At 41.6% G+C, this 20,032-nt stretch overlaps 1 protein-coding gene across 1 annotated transcript; it reads left to right on the top strand.

The window, feature by feature from the left end:
- Positions 1-13,595: 13,595 nt before the first annotated feature.
- LOC113569096 (NACHT, LRR and PYD domains-containing protein 6-like) lies at positions 13,596-19,570 on the top strand. The gene is made up of 4 exons (XM_035523427.1): positions 13,596-13,655; positions 14,420-14,691; positions 15,149-15,190; positions 17,775-19,570. The coding sequence occupies exons 1-4, from the start codon at positions 13,645-13,647 to the stop codon at positions 19,568-19,570; spliced, it is 2,121 nt and encodes a 706-aa protein (XP_035379320.1). The 5' UTR covers positions 13,596-13,644.
- The last annotated feature ends 462 nt before the right edge of the window (positions 19,571-20,032 follow it).

Here is a 20,032-nt window from a genome sequence, read left to right as displayed (position 1 = left end):
TGTGGCGGTATGCAAACTGCAGTGGGTCCGTGGAGGCTGGCAGTGAAGATGTGATGAAGTCTCTAACTAGCTTTTCAAAGCACTTCATCACGACTGATGTGAGGGCGACAGGGCGGTAGTCATTGAGGTCGGAGGGTCGAGGTTTCTTCGGGACGGGGACGATGGTGGACCGCTTGAAGCTGGACGGGACAATACCGAGCGTCAGGGAGAGATTGAAGATGTCGGTGAATACCGGGGCTAGCTGATCTGCGCAGGCTTTGAGGACCCTCCCGCAGATACCGTCTGGTCCCATCGCCTTCCTGGTATTCACCCTTTTAAACACTCTCCTCACGTCACTCTCCGTGATGATGAGAGGGCGCTGTTCTATGGTGGGCCCCGCGCATGTGCCATTGGCTGCGCCGATAGTGCCATTAGCACTAGCGCCGTTAGCATTGGCGCTGTTAGCACTAGCGCCGTTAGCATTGGTGCTGTTAGCACTAGCGCCGTTAGCATTGGTGCTGTTAGCACTAGCAATGCTAGATGTAGCCTCGAAGCGAGCAAAGAATGTATTCAGCTCGTTCGCCAGAGACTCATCCGCACTCATCAGCCCAGAGGGTGGGCTCCTGTAGTCCGTGATCATCCGTATTCCCTGCCACAGGGATCTAGAGCCACTCTGCTGGAACTGTGTCTCTAGTTTCTTCCCGTAGCGCCGCTTCGCCTCCCTCACCGCCCTGCGCACTCCGTATGCTGCAGACTTGTACTCGTCCATGTTCCCGCTGATGATCCCCGCATTGTAGGCAGCAGTTTGAGAGTTCAGAGCCTCGCGGATGGTTCTGTCCACCCAGGGCTTCTGGTTGGAAAACTTCTTGATGGTGATTCTTGGGATCGTGTCGTCCACCAGTTTCCCAATAAATCCTACTACTGCCTCCGTAAACTCGCTGACATCATCAGTGCTGCGCCGGAACATGTCCCAGTCCGCGTCATCCAGAGCGTCCTGCAGAGTGGCCACCGATTGGTCTGTCCAGCGCGCGACCTCCCTCTGAACCGGAGCTTCCCGTTTCAGCCATTGTTTATATTTTGGTAGGAGGAAGATGGCGGCGTGGTCCGACTTACCAAACGGTGGCTGAGCTAGTGCCTTGTAGCTGTCCTTGTATGGGGTGTAGCAGTGATCTAGTGTCCTATTTCCCCTGGTGGGGAAGGTTACGTGCTGGTAAAGGTTGGGCACCGCACGCTTGAGGTTAGCGCTGTTGAAATCCCCAACCACAATAAGTGCAGCGTCCCGGTGCTGTGCCTGAAACTGTGTGAGAGCCTCATGAAGTTCCCACAGTGCAGTGTCCATGTTAGCCTGAGGTGGGATGTACACGGTGTTGATGATGACCGAAGTGAACTCCCGAGGAAGGTAGAAAGGACGAAGTTTGAGGTCGAGCAGCTCCAGGTTGGGTGAGCAGGAGCAGGCGAGAGTAACAACGTTGGCATTGTTGCACCAGCTGTTGTTTACCATCACACACACTCCGCCGCCTCTCGATTTCCCCGAATCTGCCGTCCTGTCCATGCGGTGAACCGAGAAGAACTCGGCCGGCTGGATAGCGTGGTTTGGTACCGCTGGGTTCAGCCACGACTCGGTGAAGCAGAGGAGATTGCAATCCCGAATGTCCCTCTGGAACTTTATCCTGGCCCGGAGGTCGTCTAGCTCACTGCATGTGGGGATGTGTGCCTTTAACCATGGAAGCCCTAGCGTAATTGGATGAGAGACGGAAGGGAAGAGGTAAAAAGCAACATGCTCCACATGTTCAGTTTCAAGGAGGACACGAGGAGTAATGTGTTATGAGCCCCAACCCCACGGGTCCCCCATCGAGTGCCTGCATGCTTAATGGAGTGGGGAGGGTAATGGCTCTTATTCTCAACTTCTTAGCAAATCCCCAGTCCATTACATTGCCCCCTGCACCAGAGTCAACCAGTGCCGAAGTGGAGAGTCGACGGCCCATGTGTACAATCACCACAGATAGTATGCACATAGACAGGTTTGAGGAAAACTGCAACAATTGCAGTGCTCCCTTCGGTTCTCCGGCTTGCCTTTTACGCTGGCCACACCTAGCTGCTTCACCGGAACTTCTGCTTGCGCCACTGCGGGTGCATTCTCCTGCTGTTGTCGACCTCGGGGAAATTGCCGGGATTGCTCCTACAGGAGATGGTCATACGTGATAGCAAGGTGTACTACCTCATTCAGTGAGTTGGCTTCCTGCTTACATGCCAGTTCCGTCTGTAGGTCTGCCAATGACGAATGTATCAGCCAAGGCAGACTCTTTTCACCTAGCTCCCACAGCTAACGTCCAGAATTCCATGGTGTAATCTACCATTGTTTGGATTCCTTGCCTCAGGCATAGCAAGTAGTGCCCACAAAGACTCCCCTGACACTCAATCGTGACAATGAATCTAACAGAGGGTCCTCAAAATTGTTTTATTGGCTTAATTGAAAAATAAACATTTTAAGTGATTTAAATAAAAAGAAAAGTTTTCAGCCTCTTTATAATATTTATATATGAATACATATCACCCCAGTCTTTAATCTCTGCTACGCTCCTCATGTCAATCTGGCACGTACTGATAACCAGACATGTGTACAGTCTCAGGTCTGTCCCTCACTCAGCCACTCACACACACCCCTCCCATTGGTTGATTCTCTCAGAAAGACACAACTCCTCCTCTACCCATGCTGGAATACACCTTCTGACAAAAATTATGTAATGACTTTAGGCCAGAAAGTTCAAAACATGCCGCCTTTTTTCTCCCCAACCAAGCAGACCTGTGTATGAAAGGGATGTGAGATTTGTTTAATTGAGATATATTAATGTGATTAAATATACTACAGTCTCATATTCTACCACTCTGTATTCTCTGCTTTCTCTCTGTTCAGTGCCCTTCTCTCTGACACACACACACACTCACGCTGTAGTCAGAGGTCAGTTATTCTTTGTGAGCTAGCTAGGAAAGGTTATTGTAACATGCTGTTAAATGTCTATATTCTGATGGTTATTGATAAATATAACCGCTGATATATTTATATATATTGATAAATATGACCGCTGTATCATAGAGTTCCAGTTATATGTACGTGAACCATTTTGATCAACTGAAATGTAGACGTATGTACATGTAACATTTTTCTGATTATGTAAATCATACGGCTATTCTAACTCTCATGGCTAGCTAAATAGATTACAATTTTGATTTCTATTGTGTAATACTTTGGATATAAATGTTTACATTTTCTGTTACAGAACAAGACAAAATATAGTCATCCAGTATAGTCTACCCTTTTGAGAAAAACCTGAACTTCAAAGTGGGTGAATCTATTTATAAAAAATTGAAACAATAAGATCACAGTTCATTTAGATTACATGCTTTGCGAGTGCTTTAGGTATGAGGGCTACCATAAAGGTAATCTTTCTGCTCACACATCAGTCGGTCTGTAATTCTGTACTCTGTGTTTCTAAGGTTCCAACTTTCATGAGTTCCTTGAATCTGTGGAGAAAAGTGCTGACCAAGGTAATTTCTAATTTGTGAACCTTTATACATTTTATGTAATTTATTTATCATTTAAATTTTTTATTACTTCTCATTTGTAGATATGAGAAGACCAAAAACAGTTCCTATGCTGAATGAATTGTTGCACGGTAATCTTTTCTAGAGTGTGTCTACCATATGTTAAAAGAGCTGCTTTATTTCTAAAAGTTTATGCAGTGTGTTAATTTGTCACACAGAGGCAGAAGGGGTGAATCCGATATACCTCTCAACCGTCGTCAACTATTCGAGTCCTCTGGTGGAGCTCACAGGTTTTGCAGCAGACCTTGTACAACTAAAGAAATGCATACAGTCCATATGAACACAGTCTGGTGGAGGATAGCTCCATCACAGGGTGAAAAGTTTCACTTCACTCTGCCACTGGAGCTAAAACGCTAACAGCTCCCCTGAGGTGTTCAGACCATGGTTCAGAGACAAAAGATAAAAACAGACCAGCTGAACTGGTTTCTGGTAATGAAAACTGCCGTGTAGAAATTCCAAACTGTACAAAACTGAAGCCAAATCATCTGAGTGTTCATATTTTCTCTCTCTCTCTCTCTCTCTCTCTCTCTCTCTCTCTGTACTCCTCCTATGTCTCTCTCTCACCATCTCTCACTCTCACACAGACATGTGACAGCAGCACTACACCATGATGGCTCTCTCTCTGTCTCACACAACACATGTTGATAGAAAGTGTTTCATTCTTTTCAAGCAGCTAAACTGGTTTCTGGTGATGACAAGTGGTTGTGTCTCAGTTCCAAACAGAACTTAAACAGAAAAATTCCCAGTATGAATTAAAACCTACACTGTTAGTGTAGTGACCTGAAGTGCTAACTTTACCCATCCAATGTTATCTAAACACTTGTAAAGTGATGCTAACACCCGCAGTGTTGATACACCTCTTACAGTATTCATGGTGTTTACATATTTGTATTTGTGTCTGTCTCTGTGATCATGGTTGTTTCTCTCTTGTTTTCTGCATCTGCTTCCATGTCTTCCTGTGTCTTCTGTTCTCACCATGTCTGCTCTAGTGTCTTCCTTCTTTTCCCAACACGCACACACAGATGGACATATGGTATAAACACACACATGGAGGGAGATATGATATTCACAACAAGACTTGTTCTTCCACTCTTGGGATGTTATGGGACTGAAATGTGCTCATACTGGTTTGGCTCCTTCTAAAGAGAAAAAAAAGGTGCAACTAGATTATCGTTCAGATCATAACAGGAAAGAAACAGAGAGTGTGTGTACAGATGGACTGCAGTGAAGAAACAGAGTATTCCTAAAACCAGTCATACAGCCAGATTCCTAATACCAATTATATGGCCAAATTCCTAATGCCAATCATACGGCCAGATTCCTAAAGCCAACCATGTGGCCAGATTCAGAAAGCCTATCATATTTACATTTACAGTATTTATAGCATTTAGCAGATGCTCTTATCCAGAATGACTTGCAAAATTGCTTTGTCATTTACTCATAGAAAACATCCTACCCAGTACAGTAGGTTAGAGTCCAAGATACCAATGATCTAGAAAACAGGGATCACTGCTGATGCCTACAAGTGCAAAATACATACGGTCTATCTTAAACAATGATAAGTGTAATACACAATAAGTGCTAGGGTTTGTTAAACAACATCAGTGTAATAAACAATACCCTACAATAAGTACTAATTTACTCAGGGTCAGTTGTCATTTAAATATTCCACAAATAGTTGGGTCTTCAGTCTGCGGTTGAAGACTGCAAGGGACTCTGCTGTCCGGACAGCAAGTGGGAGTTTATTCCACCATCTTGGAGCCAGGACAGAAAATAGTCTAGTTGCTTGTCTTCCATGAGACCTGAAGCACGGTATTTCAAGCCAAACCTTACTTGAGGTTCGAAGTACTTAAAGTACGAATCAAGGACCATTGACCTCATGTATGAAGGGGCTGGTCCATTTTTGACTTTGTAGGCAAGCATCAAGGTTTTAAATCTGATGCGTACAGCTACTGGAAGTCAATGAAAGGAGCACAGCAGTAGAGTAATGTGAACTTCAGAAAATTGAAGACCAGTCATGCTGCTGCATTCTGGACAAGTTCAGAATGAACTTAAGGACAAATTCACATCCAAGAATACCTAGATCTGCAGGAAAGTCCACATACCTGGACTACTGGATTTGAACCTTTCCTATACAAAGTGTTGCAACAAGACCAAACTCAAATAAGGAAAATATTCTTTATTAATTCTAATGTATCCTACAAGATATTTGATTGTGTGGACTATGAATCCACAGTTTCCCTCAGTGAATCTAACAGGTTCCGCAACCTGAACAGTTCTGAGAGTCCCTCTTTAGAAATTTATGTGAACTTTCCATATGTCTTTGAAACGTTCTGAGCGCAAGCAGAGACAGAGTCACAGTATGGGGAATGCAGTTTATTAGAGAACACACGTAGTCCATAGATGTAATTCAAAGTACAAGCCGTATATCCAGAAAATCATGTATGTTTATACAGTATATGACATACAGCTGTCTTTACTATCTATAAATATATTCTGTATATGACATACAGCTGTCTTTATTGTCTGTATGCATGTATATACTGTATATGATATACACCTGTCTTTATTGTCTGTCTGTACTTATATACTGTATTTGACATACAGCTGTATTTACTGTCTGTGTATATAATGCATATGACATACAGCTGTCTTTAGTGTCTGTATGTGTGGATATACTGTGACACAGCTGTCTTTACTGTCTATATGTATGATGTATATTCTGTATATGACATACAGCTGTCTTTATTGTCTGTATGTATGTATATACTGTATATGACATACAGCTGTCTTCTATTGTCTTTATATGTTTATATACAGTATATGACATACAACTGTCTTTATTGTCAGGATGTGTGATGTATATACTGTATATGACATAGAGCTACCATTACTGTCTGTATTTATGTTTATACTGTATATTGCATAGCCATACACCATGATGGATCTCTCCCTGTCTCACACAACACATGTTGATAGAAAGTGTTTCATTCTTTTCAAGCAGCTAAACTGGTTTCTGGTGATGACAAGTGGTTGTGTCTCAGTTCCAAACAGAACTTAAACAGAAAAATCCCCAGTATGAATTAAAACCTACACTGTTAGTGTAGTGACCTGAAGTGCTAACTTTGCCCATCCAATGTTATCTAAACACTTGTACAGTGATGTTAACACCCGCAGTGTTGATACACCTCTTACAGTATTCATGGTGTTTATATATTTGTATTTGTGTCTGTCTCTGTGATCATGGTTGTTTCTCTCTTGTTTTCTGCATCTGCTTCCATGTCTTCCTGTGTCTTCTGTTCTCACCATGTCTGCTCTAGTGTCTTCCTTCTTTTCCCAACACGCACACACAGATGGACATATGGTATAAACACACACATGGAGGGAGATATGATATTCACAACAAGACTTGTTCTTCCACTCTTGGGATGTTGTGGGACTGAAATGTGCTCATACTGGTTTGGCTCCTTCTAAAAAGAACAAAAAGGTGCAACTAGATTATCGTTCAGATCATAACAGGAAAGAAACAGAGAGTGTGTGTACAGATGGACTGCAGTGAAGAAACAGAGCATGTTTACAGGTGGACTCCAGTGAAGAAATAGACAGTGTGTGTACAGGTGTGTTTATAGTAGTAATAAACAGTTATGATCAACAATTGGTCAGTTATGTTGCTACAGTAGTGAAAATTCAGTAGTGAAACAGTAGCTAAAGTGAGTGTGTTGACAATTAATTAATCTGGACATCCTGATGAAGACAGATCCAGACATTCTTCCTGAAGACTTATAGACTGAACAGTAAAGGTAACACTGCTCCTATGCTTCATAGATATTGCTGTAATCTTGTGTATTTCTCTCTGTAATTAATTATGGCTTTCAGTAAGATTCCTAATACCAATCATTAGCCACATTCCTAAAACCAGTCATACGGCCAGATTCCTAATACCAATTATATGGCCAGATTCCTAATACCAATAATACGGCCAGATTCCTAAAACCAACCATGTGGCCAGATTCAGAAAGCCTATCATATTTACATTTACAGTAATTATAGTATTTAGCAGATGCTCTTATCCAGAATGACTTGCAAAATTGCTTTGTCATTTACTCATAGAAAACATCCTAGCCCGTACAGTAGGTTAGAGTCCAAGATACCAATGATCTAGAAAACAGGGATCACTGCTGATGCCTACAAGTGCAAAATACATAAGGTCTATCTTAAACAATGATAAGTGTAATACACAATAAGTGCTAGGGTTTGTTAAACAACATCAGTGTAATAAACAATACCCTACAATAAGTACTAATTTACTCAGTCAATATAGGAGTAGGGTCAGTTGTCATTTAAATATTCCACAAATAGATGGGTCTTCAGTCTGTGGTTGAAGACTGCAAGGGACTCTGCTGTCCGGACAGCAAGTGGGAGTTTATTCCACCATCTTGGAGCTAGGACAGAAAATAGTCTAGTTGCTTGTCTTCCATGAGACCTGAAGCACAGTATTTCAAGCCAAACCTTACTTGAGGTTCGAAGTACTCAAGGTACGAATCGAGGACCATTGACCTCATGTATGAAGGGGCTGGTCCATTTTTGACTTTGTAGGCAAGCATCAAGGCTTTAAATCTGATGCGTGCAGCTACTGGAAGTCAATGAAAGGAGCACAGCAGTGGAGTAATGTATACTTCAGAAAATTGAAGACCAGTCATGCTGCTGCATTCTGGACAAGTTCAGAATGAACTTAAGGACAAATTCACATCCAAGAATACCTAGATCTGCAGGAAAGTCCACATACCTGGACTACTGGATTTGAACCTTTCCTGTACAAAGTGTTGCAACAAGACCAAACTCAAATAAGAAAAATATTCTTTATTAATTCTAATGAATCCTACAAGATATTTGATTGTGTGGACTATGAATCCACAGTTTCCCTCAGTGAATCTAACAGGTTCCGCAACCTGAACAGTTCTGAGAGTCCCTCTTTAGAAATTTATGTGAACTTTCCATATGTCTTTGAAATGTTCTGAGCGCAAGCGGAGACAGTATGGGGAATGCAGTTTATTAGAGAACACACGTAGTCCATAGATGTAATTCAAAGTACAAGCCATATATCCAGAAAATCATGTATGTTTATACAGTATATGACATACAGCTGTCTTTACTATCTATAAATATATTCTGTATATGACATACAGCTGTCTTTATTGTCTGTATGCATGTATATACTGTATATGATATACACCTGGCTTTATTGTCTGTCTGTACATATATACTGTTTTTGACATACAGCTGTATTTACTGTCTGTGTATATAATGCATATGACATACAGCTGTCTTTAGTGTCTGTATGTGTGGATATACTGTGACACAGCTGTATTTACTGTCTATATGTATGATGTATATTCTGTATATGATATACAGCTGTCTTTATTGTCTGTATGTATGTATATACTGTATATGACATACAGCTGTCTTCTATTGTCTTTATATGTTTATATACAGTATATGACATACAACTGTCTTTATTGTCAGGATGTGTGATGTATATACTGTATATGACATAGAGCTACCATTACTGTCTGTATTTATGTTTATTGCATAGCTGTCTTTACAGTCTGTATGTATATACTGTATATGACAAACAGCTATGTTTATTGTCTGTGTGTATATATTGTATATGACACTCAGCTGTCTTTATTGTCCGTATGTATAATGTATGGCCTACAGGTACCATTACTATCGGTTTGTGTGTGTATACGTTATGACATAGAGCTGTCTTTATTGTCTGTTTGTGTGTATATACTGTATAAGACATACAGCTGTCTTTCTGTCTGTATGTATGTACTGTATGTGACATACAGCTGTCATTATAGTTTTATGTATGTTTATACTGTATATGACATACAGCTGTCTTTACTGTCTGTATGTATGTACTGTATGTGACATACAGCTGTCATTATAGTCTTTATGTATGTTTATACTGTATATGACATACACCTGTCTTTATTGTCTGTGTGTTTATATGTGTATCTGACATACAGCTGTCTTTACTGTAATGTACATACTGCATTACATTCCGCTGTCTTTACTGTCTGTATGTATATACTTGTATTTGATGTACAGCTGTCTTTATTGTCTGTATGTGTGTATATACTGTATATGATATATAGCTGTCTTTACTGTCTGTATGTGTGTATATACTGTATATGATATATAGCTGTCTTTACTGTCTGTATGTGTGTGTATACTGTATATGATATATAGCTGTCTTTACTGTCTGTATGTGTGTGTATACTGTATATGATATATAGCTGTCTTTACTGTTTGTATGTGTGTATATACTGTATATGAGATATAGCTGTCTTTACTGTCTGTATGTGTGTATATACTGTATATGATATATAGCTGTCTTTACTGTCTGTATGTGTGTATATACTGTATATGATATATAGCTGTCTTTACTGTCTGTATGTGTGTATATACTGTATATGATATATAGCTGTCTTTACTGTCTGTATGTGTGTGTATACTGTATATGATATATAGCTGTCTTTACTGTCTGTATGTGTGTGTATACTGTATATGACATATAGCTGTCTTTACTGTCTGTATGTGTGTGTATATACTGTATATGATATATAGCTGTCTTTACTGTCTGTATGTGTGTATACTGTATATGATATATAGCTGTCTTTACTGTCTATATGTGTGTATATACTGTATATGAGATATAGCTGTCTTTACTGTCTGTATGTGTGTATATACTGTATATGATATATAACTGTCTTTACTCTCTGTATGTGTGTGTATATACTGGATATAACGTACAGTCTTTTGATCCCCCTCAAGACACTAACACTTTCTGAAATCTTCATACAGATTTTCTCTGTTGTTTTCTACAGGTCTGCAAAGATGCACCATAACAGATAAACTAAGACATTTACCAAGACTCTGCTGGTTGTGTGGTCTCCTGTAACTCAGGTAAGGCTCTGACCTTAAGTAAAGAAATTAGGGTGCTAGTAACACCTACATCTTGCATTTGATTCACAGGGTGCACACGTACTGTCACAGGGTGCACACATACTGTGTAAGCCACTCTGGAGAAGAGTGTCTGTAAATGTGTGTGAACAAATGAATCCTTATTAAATCCTCGATAAATCAGTTTTCTTACTGGGTAACTCCATCACAATTGTCAGATTTTCATAACTATTGTACCAAGGGTCGATTTCACACAGACACCTATAACAGAGCCACAAACATTTTCATTACATGTTTACATACTTCCTCACATATTTGTTTCTGGGTTAAATTTCCTGTGTTCAAGATCAACATTTTTTACTTGTAACTACTACTTCTTTTTGATAAACACATGCAACCTCTGAAATAATGTGGATGAACCTGTTTATTGCTGCTGTGTTTCAGTTGAATGTTGCTTAAGATTGGTCGTGGACAACCAAGAGAAAACACCAGTCAGGGGAACAATTCCAATGTTTGAAAGTAATAGGGGGGCACTGTTTCACATTTTCATTAAACTGTCTCATTGAATTTGTGGTGAATTTGAGTAAGAATACATAATTTTTATATATTATTTTGTTGAATCAGTTTGAGTGTCACTGGGCTGTCAGACCCACAGGCTGTTAGTTGTGTTGTGTATTGTGAATCTGGCCCATGGGCTATGTGTTGTGTATTGGGTGGGCTGTGTGCTGTGTGTCTGCACCAGAACAGTGCAAATGCACTGTAACGCTCATCCATTAGTATTGTGCAGGTCATACCTCAGTCTACAGTACTACACATACAGTCTGATTACACATACACATACACATACAGTCTGGTCCTCCATGTTGATTGGGTGTATGGCAGTGTAGTGTCTGTATCCCTGTCACATCTGGTCCTCCATGTTGATTGGGTATAGGGGTGGACGGTGTCTGTATCCCTGTCACATCTGGTCCTCCATGTTGATTGGGTATAGGGGTGGACGGTGTCTGTATCCCTGTCACATCTGGTCCTCCATGTTGGTTGGTTCTCCTTCCAGCAGCAGTCTGTGGGTCGCCTCCCATCTCACCCTCACAGGTCTGTTCTCTGATCATTCCCATCTCACCCTCACAGGTCTGTTCTCTGATCACTCCCATCTCAACCTCACAGGTCTGTTCTCTGATCATTCCCATCTCACCCTCACAGGTCTGTTCTCTGATCACTCCCATCTCAACCTCACAGGTCTGTTCTCTGATCATTCCCATCTCACCCTCACAGGTCTGTTCTCTGATCACTCCCATCTCAACCTCACAGGTCTGTTCTCTGATCACTCCCATCTCAACCTCACAGGCCTGTTCTCTGATCACTCCCATCTCACCCTCACAGGTCTGTTCTCTGATCACTCCCATCTCAACCTCACAGGTCTGTTCTCTGATCACTCCCATCTCAACCTCACAGGCCTGTTCTCTGATCACTCCCATCTCACCCTCACAGGTCTGTTCTCTGATCACTCCCATCTCAACCTCACAGGTCTGTTCTCTGATCACTCCCATCTCAACCTCACAGGCCTGTTCTCTGATCACTCCCATCTCACCCTCACAGGCCTGTTCTCTGATCACTCCCATCTCAACCTCACAGGCCTGTTCTCTGATCACTCCCATCTCACCCTCACAGGCCTGTTCTCTGATCATTCCCATCTCACCCTCACAGGCCTGTTCTCTGATCACTCCCATCTCAACCTCACAGGTCTGTTCTCTGATCACTCCCATCTCAACCTCACAGGCCTGTTCTCTGATCACTCCCATCTCACCCTCACAGGCCTGTTCTCTGATCACTCCCATCTCAACCTCACAGGCCTGTTCTCTGATCACTCCCATCTCACCCTCACAGGCCTGTTCTCTGATCATTCCCATCTCACCCTCACAGGCCTGTTCTCTGATCACTCCCATCTCACCCTCACAGGTCTGTTCTCTGATCACTCCCGTCTCACCCTCACAGTCCTGTTCTCTGATCACTCCCGTCTCACCCTCACAGTCCTGTTCTCTGATCAATCCCGTCTCACCCTCACAGGTCTGTTCTCTGATCACTCCCGTCTCACCCTCACAGGCCTGTTCTCTGATCACTCCCGTCTCACCCTCACAGGTCTGTTCTCTGATCTCTCCCATCTCACCCTCACAGGCCTGTTCTCTGTTCACTCCCATCTCACCCTCACAGGTCTGTTCTCTGATCACTCCCATCTCACCCTCACAGGCCTGTTCTCTGATTACTCCCATCTGTTCTCTGATCACTCCCATCTTACCCTCACAAGCCTGTTCTCTGATCACTCCCATCTCACCCTCACAGGCCTGTTCTCTGATCACTCCCATCTCACCCTCACAGGCCTGTTCTCTGATCACTCCCATCTTACCCTCACAGGCCTGTTCTCTGATCACTCCCATCTCACCCTCACAGGCCTGTTCTCTGATCACTCCCATCTCACCCTCACAGGTCTGTTCTCTGATCACTCCCATCTCACCCTCACAGGCCTGTTCTCTGATCACTCCCATCTCACCCTCACAGGCCTGTTCTCTGATCACTCCCATCTCACCCTCACAGGCCTGTTCTCTGATCACTCCCATCTCACCCTCACAGGCCTGTTCTCTGATCACTCCCATCTCACCCTCACAGGCCTGTTCTCTGATAACTGAATATAAAGTTTGATTTTGTGTATCACACAACTTTGAAAATCATCTCATTGTATTACCTGGGATTTCACATCTTATTCAGTAACATTCCAATGCTTTTTCTTAATTGTGAAAGCCTATTAACTCCTTCCCCACCAGTAAGGCTGTTTCATAATCAATGTTTTTCTGTCTGTAAATGTGTTTCTATACTGCCATCTTGTGGTCACTGATGGGCATTTTAATGTCCATGGTGCCATTTGTGTAAAAATAAATTATCTATTATAGTTATGTGACATTAGTGATGGGCAGATCATCAATAACTGCCCCACTAATTTAAATGTGAATTTAAATATGTGTATTCAGAGTAAAACAAGCAGACTGTATGACCTCAGACTATCAGTGTTTTCATAACAGACCCACACAGTGGTAGTGAGAGATGACAAACAGGTAAAACCCAGTGAACACACATCAACACTTTACTCACTCCTCTCCACATCCCTCACACAGCACACTTCACCCAACACACATTCACTCCTCTCCACATCCCTCACACAGCACACTTCACCCAACACACTCACATTCACTCCTCTCTACATCACTCACACAGCACACTTCACCCAACACACTCTCATTCACTCCTCTCTCCATCAATCACACAACACTTCTCCCAACACAATCACATTCACTCCTCTGTCACTCACACAGCACACTTCACCCAACATGCTCTCATTCACTCCTCTCCACATCCCTCACACAACACTTCTCCCAACACAATCACATTCACTCCTGTGTCACTCACACAGCACACTTCACCCAACACACATTCACTCCTCTCTGTCACTCACACAGCACACTTCACCCAACACACTCACATTCACTCCTCTCTACATCACACACACAGCACATTTCACCCAACACACATTCACTCCTCTCTGTCACTCACACAGCACACTTCACCCAACATGCTCTCATTCACTCCTCTCTACATCACACACACAGCACATTTCACCCAACACACTCTCATTCACTCCTCTCTGTCACTCACACAGCACACTTCACCCAACACACTCTCATTCACTCCTCTCTGTCACTCACACAGCACTCTTCACCCAACACACTCACATTCACTTCTCTCTACATCCCTGCACTGTGAATATAAAACGTTTGTGAACCTTCAGTAAACCGGACTGTTGCCCTTCTTCACATTGCAGGATGGACAAAGAACAGCTTCTCTTCACTTTAAATGACCTGGAGACAGAAGACCTGAACATATTCCAGTGGCATCTGAAAAACGGAGTGGAAGGTTTCCTGTGTATCCCAAAGTCTCAGCTGGAGAAATCTAACAGACCTGACACTGTGGACAAGATGGTGCAGAAATATGGCCCAAATGGAGCTGTGGAGATCACACTGATCATCCTGAAGAAGATGAACCACAACCAACTGGCTGAGACCCTGAGAATCAAACACAGTGAAAATAAAGCAGGTGAAATCATGTTCAATTTTTAAACTCACTATTTCAGGATTTTATATGCTCATAGCATTTGGTTTTGTTTTGTTAGTGAACTCAATAGATAAAGAATGAAGAGGAAAACAATGCTTAGTTAATTTACAAAGTAGAATGAGACAAAATTCTAAATAATTTGGTATATTAATAAACAAACATTGCAAACAATATGTTTTGAATAACAAATGTTCATTAGCAACAATGAGAAAAGTGTCAGTCCCAGTTTAAACATGAGCAAATCACAAATGTAGTCCAATAATGATAAACAATGTGTTTGGCACCGACTGTATAACTTACAAAATGCATAATAACAAATGTGCAGTGTCTTTTCAAACATAGCAGTCACAACCAAAAAATGCACATAGGACTCACAGTTAATAAAGTAGGTTTTGTGTTTTATATGTTCTGCTCTTTACTCTGATGTCTTCTCTCACAGGTGGAGACAAATTTGAATTGTCGACTGCTAAAACTCCAGCAGGTAAATTCAACCCAGTCACACCTTTAGGCATGAGATTATATTACAACTTTAAACAACATGAATATCACATATACTACTGCCATCATTCACATACTCACATCACATACACTACTGTCATCATTCACATACTCACATCACATACACTACTGTCGTCATTCACATACATACGTCACATACACTAATGTCATCATTCACATACTCACATCACATACACTACTGTCGTCATTCACATACATACGTCACATACACTACTGCCATCATTCACATACTCACATCACATACACTACTGTCGTCATTCTCATACATACGTCACATACACTAATGTCATCATTCACATACTCACATCACATACACTACTGTCGTCATTCATATACATCACATACACTACTATCATCATTCACAAACACACACCACATACACTACTGTCGTCATTCACATACATATGTCACATACACTACTGTCATCATTCACATACTCACATCACATACACTACTGTCATCATTCATATAGATCACATACACTACTATCATCATTCACATACGCACACCACATACACTACTGTCATCATTCACATACACATGTCACATACATTACATACACTTCTGTCAGCCTGCAGTTATTAAACAGTCCCTCAGATACTGCACAACATTATAGTTCAGGTAATAATTAAATCTCAAAATTATTGCACAGCTTCAATGTTGTTACACCTGTTAATATAATCACATAGTCTAAAAGAATTGGAGTTTCCTAGATCTAGCTACTTAAATCTTTATTGAAGGCGGCACAAACTATTTTTTTTAATAATTCTATTACATACCAGAACTGTGAAGGTTAAAGCACAATAGTAGTGAGAAATCTCTCCCCAGCCTAAACGCATCATGTTCATTTATGCTCTTTTCATAACAAATCTCATTCAGGGGAGACAAACCAAATAATGGGGGGAGTCCTTCTCTAGTTGACATCCAGCACAGCAGAAACAATACAAACAATGAAGAACAAAATACCTCTTTATTAACACACTGAGCACTGGTAGACACGTCACCTCTCCCTTAGTGTTTCAGCACCTCTTCATTAACACACTGAGCACTGGTAGACACGCCACCTCTACCTTAGTTTTTCAGCACCTCTTCATTAACACACTGAGCACTGGTAGACACGTCACCTCTCCCTGAGTGTTTCAGCACCTCTTCATTAACACACTGAGCACTGGTAGACACGTCACCTCTACCTTAGTGTTTCAGTACCTCTTCATTAACACACTGAGCACTGGTAGACACATCACCTCTCCCTTAGTGTTTCAGCACCTCTTCATTAACACACTGAGCACTGGTAGGCATGTCACCTCTCCCTTAGTGTTTCAGCACCTCTTCATTAACACACTGAGCACTGGTAGACACGTCACCTCTCCCTTAGTGTTTCAGTACCTCTTCATTAACACACTGAGCACTGGTAGACCCAACACCTCTCCCTTAGTGTTTCAGCACCTCTTCATTAACACACTGAGCACTGGTAGACACATCACCTCTCCCTGAGTGTTTCAGCACCTCTTCATTAACACACTGAGCACTGGTAGACACGTCACCTCTCCCTGAGTGTTTCAGTACCTCTTAATTAACACACTGAGCACTGGTAGACACGCCACCTCTACCTTAGTGTTTCAGTACCTCTTAATTAACACACTGAGCACTGGTAGACACGTCACCTCTCCCTTAGTGTTTCAGTACCTCTTCATTAACACACTGAGCACTGGTAGACCCAACACCTCTCCCTGAGTGTTTCAGCACCTCTTCATTAACACACTGAGCACTGGTAGACACATCACCTCTCCCTGAGTGTTTCAGCACCTCTTCATTAACACACTGAGCACTGGTAGACACGTCACCTCTCCCTTAGTGTTTCAGTACCTCTTAATTAACACACTGAGCACTGGTAGACACGTCACCTCTACCTTAGTGTTTCAGTACCTCTTAATTAACACACTGAGCACTGGTAGACACGTCACCTCTCCCTTAGTGTTTCAGTACCTCTTCATTAACACACTGAGCACTGGTAGACACGCCACCTCTACCTTAGTGTTTTAGTACCTCTTCATTAACACACTGAGCACTGGTAGACACATCACCTCTCCCTTAGTGTTTCAGTACCTCTTCATTAACACACTGAACACTGGTAGACATATATAACCTGTTACAGCCCAGCATACATAAGACAGTTAGTGCACAAGTAAAGCCCTGCACACACTCCGTGGTTATAAACTAATGGAGGTAGCACTGACCAAAGAGAGAAGGCAAAGCAAAGCTGCAGAAAGTAAGAACTACGATCCAGCTTGATTCAGTTAAGGACTCACTGAGCCATTACAGAATGTTCCATCTCATAACAATAATCAAATCTTTGACTCTCATTTGGAGTCTTTTTGATGTCTCCTTATTTGTTACTACTACTGATAGTTATTCTACTCTACAGTGATAAACAAACTTCAGAGAGAACATGATATAAAGTTAACATTTTGAAACTACACTAAACAGGCACTTTCCTTATTCACACTTTATATGAATCACAACTTTTTCTTCCCACTTTTTAACAGGTGGAAGAAAAAGTGATCTCAGTAGTAGGAGAATGAAAATAAAATATAAGGAAAAATTTGAGAAGTTGTATGAGGAGGCTCCACTAGAATGTGATCGTGTGCCTATAAAAGACACTTACACTGAAGTTTACATGATCAAAGGATGCACAGGAGGAGTGAACACAAAGCATGAAGTGAGACAGGTGGAGGACTTTTACCCCAAAACAGAAGAAACACCAATCACACTCAGTGACCTCTTCAAAGTGCAGTCTACTGAAAAGAAGCAAGGTACTAAAGTCCTGACATTGGGAATAGCTGGAGTGGGAAAAACAGTCTCTGTGCACAAGTTCATTCTTGACTGGGCTGAAGAGAAGTGCAACCAGGACATAGATTTCATCATGTACCTCCCATTTCGAGAGCTGAACTTGATCAAGGATGAAATGTACAGCCTCTCAGAACTACTTCTTTACTTCCATAAAGAGCTCTGTTCTGGAGAAGAAAAGGAGATATTAAATGAAAAACATAGGCTGCTTTTCATACTGGATGGATTGGATGAAAGTAGAATTCTTCTAGATCTTCATCAGAAGAAGGTATCTAATGTGAATGAAAAGACTACTCTTGATAAACTAATAACAAACCTCATAAATGGAGAACTGCTTCCTTCTGCTCTCCTCTGGATCACTTCACGACCTGCAGCAGTCAGTAAGATAAATGACCAATACTTTAACCCTGTTACAGAAATCCGTGGATTCAATGACCCACAGAAGGAGGAGTACTTCAGGAAGAGAATCAGAGATGAAGATCAAGCCAGCAGAATTATATCACACATTAAGACTGCAAGAAGCCTTCATATCTTGTGTCACATACCTGTCGTCTGCAGGATCTCAGCCACCGTGTTTCAGAAAATGCTGAAGGATGGTACAGACATGAAAAATGCTCCATCAACTCTGACAGAAATGTACCTACATTTCCTGCTGTTTTTCACAGATCAAAAGACTAAAAAATACAACACAAAGCAAAGCACTAACGATGCAGTTTCATCTGAGACAAAAAGAGCAGAGGTGCTGGATATTGTGAAGCTTGGAAAGTTAGCCTTTCTTCAGCTGCAAAAAGGACAACTTCTGTTCTATGAGAAAGATCTGGAAGAATGTGGTATCGATGTCTGTGAGGCTTCAGTGTACTCTGGAATTTGTACACAAATTTTTAAACAGGAGGGGAAGATCTACAGCTTTGTGCATTTAAGCTTCCAGGAGTTTCTTGCTGCTGTATTTGTGTTCCTAACATTCAGGGATGAAGGCAACCCACTCCTTAAAACCCCACTGGAGAAAATTAAGTGGATGATAAAACACAGACTGTGTGATCTGCTCAAGACAGCAGTAGGTAAGGCCATGAGGAGTGAAAATGGACACCTGGACCTTTTCCTCCGTTTCCTCTTCGGTCTCTCACTGGAGTCCAATCAGAAGCTCCTGAAAAGTCTACACCCAGAACTGGACATCAAAGAAGAGAGTTTAGAGGAGACTGTGAACTACATCAAGAAAACCATCAAGAGAACAAAATCCTTTGAAAAGACTTTCAATCTATTCCACTGCTTGAGTGAACTGAAAGACATCTCTCTGATAAGTGAAATACAGACCTTCCTGAACTCAGGGGACCTCTCAACACAGACACTCTCATCTGCACAGTGTTCAGCTCTGGTGTTTGTGCTGCTGATGTCAGAGGAGATTCAAGAGAAATTTGAGCTGAAGAAATTCAGGCCATCTGATAAAGGACTGAGGGAATTACTTCCAGTGTTGAAAAATACCAGGCAAGCTCTGTAAGTATCTTTTGGATTAATAATTTTAATTGTTAAAGGTTTTTATTACTGATGCTCCTTCTGTAACTAATCAAATTATGTGTATGTATTTCTCAGTCAGAGCAAACTGAACAATAGTTTTCATTTCCAGTGGTAAAAGGTTGTACTGTAAGTATATTTTGAATGGTGAACTTTGGGGAATGGCTTTTCTGACAGCAACAACATTAAAGAACAGATAAGCCTTTATCTTAAGAGCAGACCAGTGCATTCCAAAATGACTGCAGTGTCTTCTTACCAGTTGGAATACAACACATGACTGTCATTCTGTAATTCAAATGTCCCACTGGTTTCTCTGGCAAACACTCAGAAAGCCACACTGAGTCAAGACACAGGAGTGTTCAGCAAGGAGCTCTGTATTTTTTTTTAACAGAGACAGAGAATATATATACATTGTGTGTGTGTGTGTGTGTGTGTGTGTGTGTGTGTG

The sequence above is a fragment of the Electrophorus electricus genome, assembly GCF_013358815.1.
Source record: "Electrophorus electricus isolate fEleEle1 chromosome 5 unlocalized genomic scaffold, fEleEle1.pri SUPER_5_unloc_1, whole genome shotgun sequence".
NCBI lineage: Eukaryota > Metazoa > Chordata > Actinopteri > Gymnotiformes > Gymnotidae > Electrophorus > Electrophorus electricus.
This window is presented reverse-complemented; position numbering and strand designations above follow the sequence as displayed.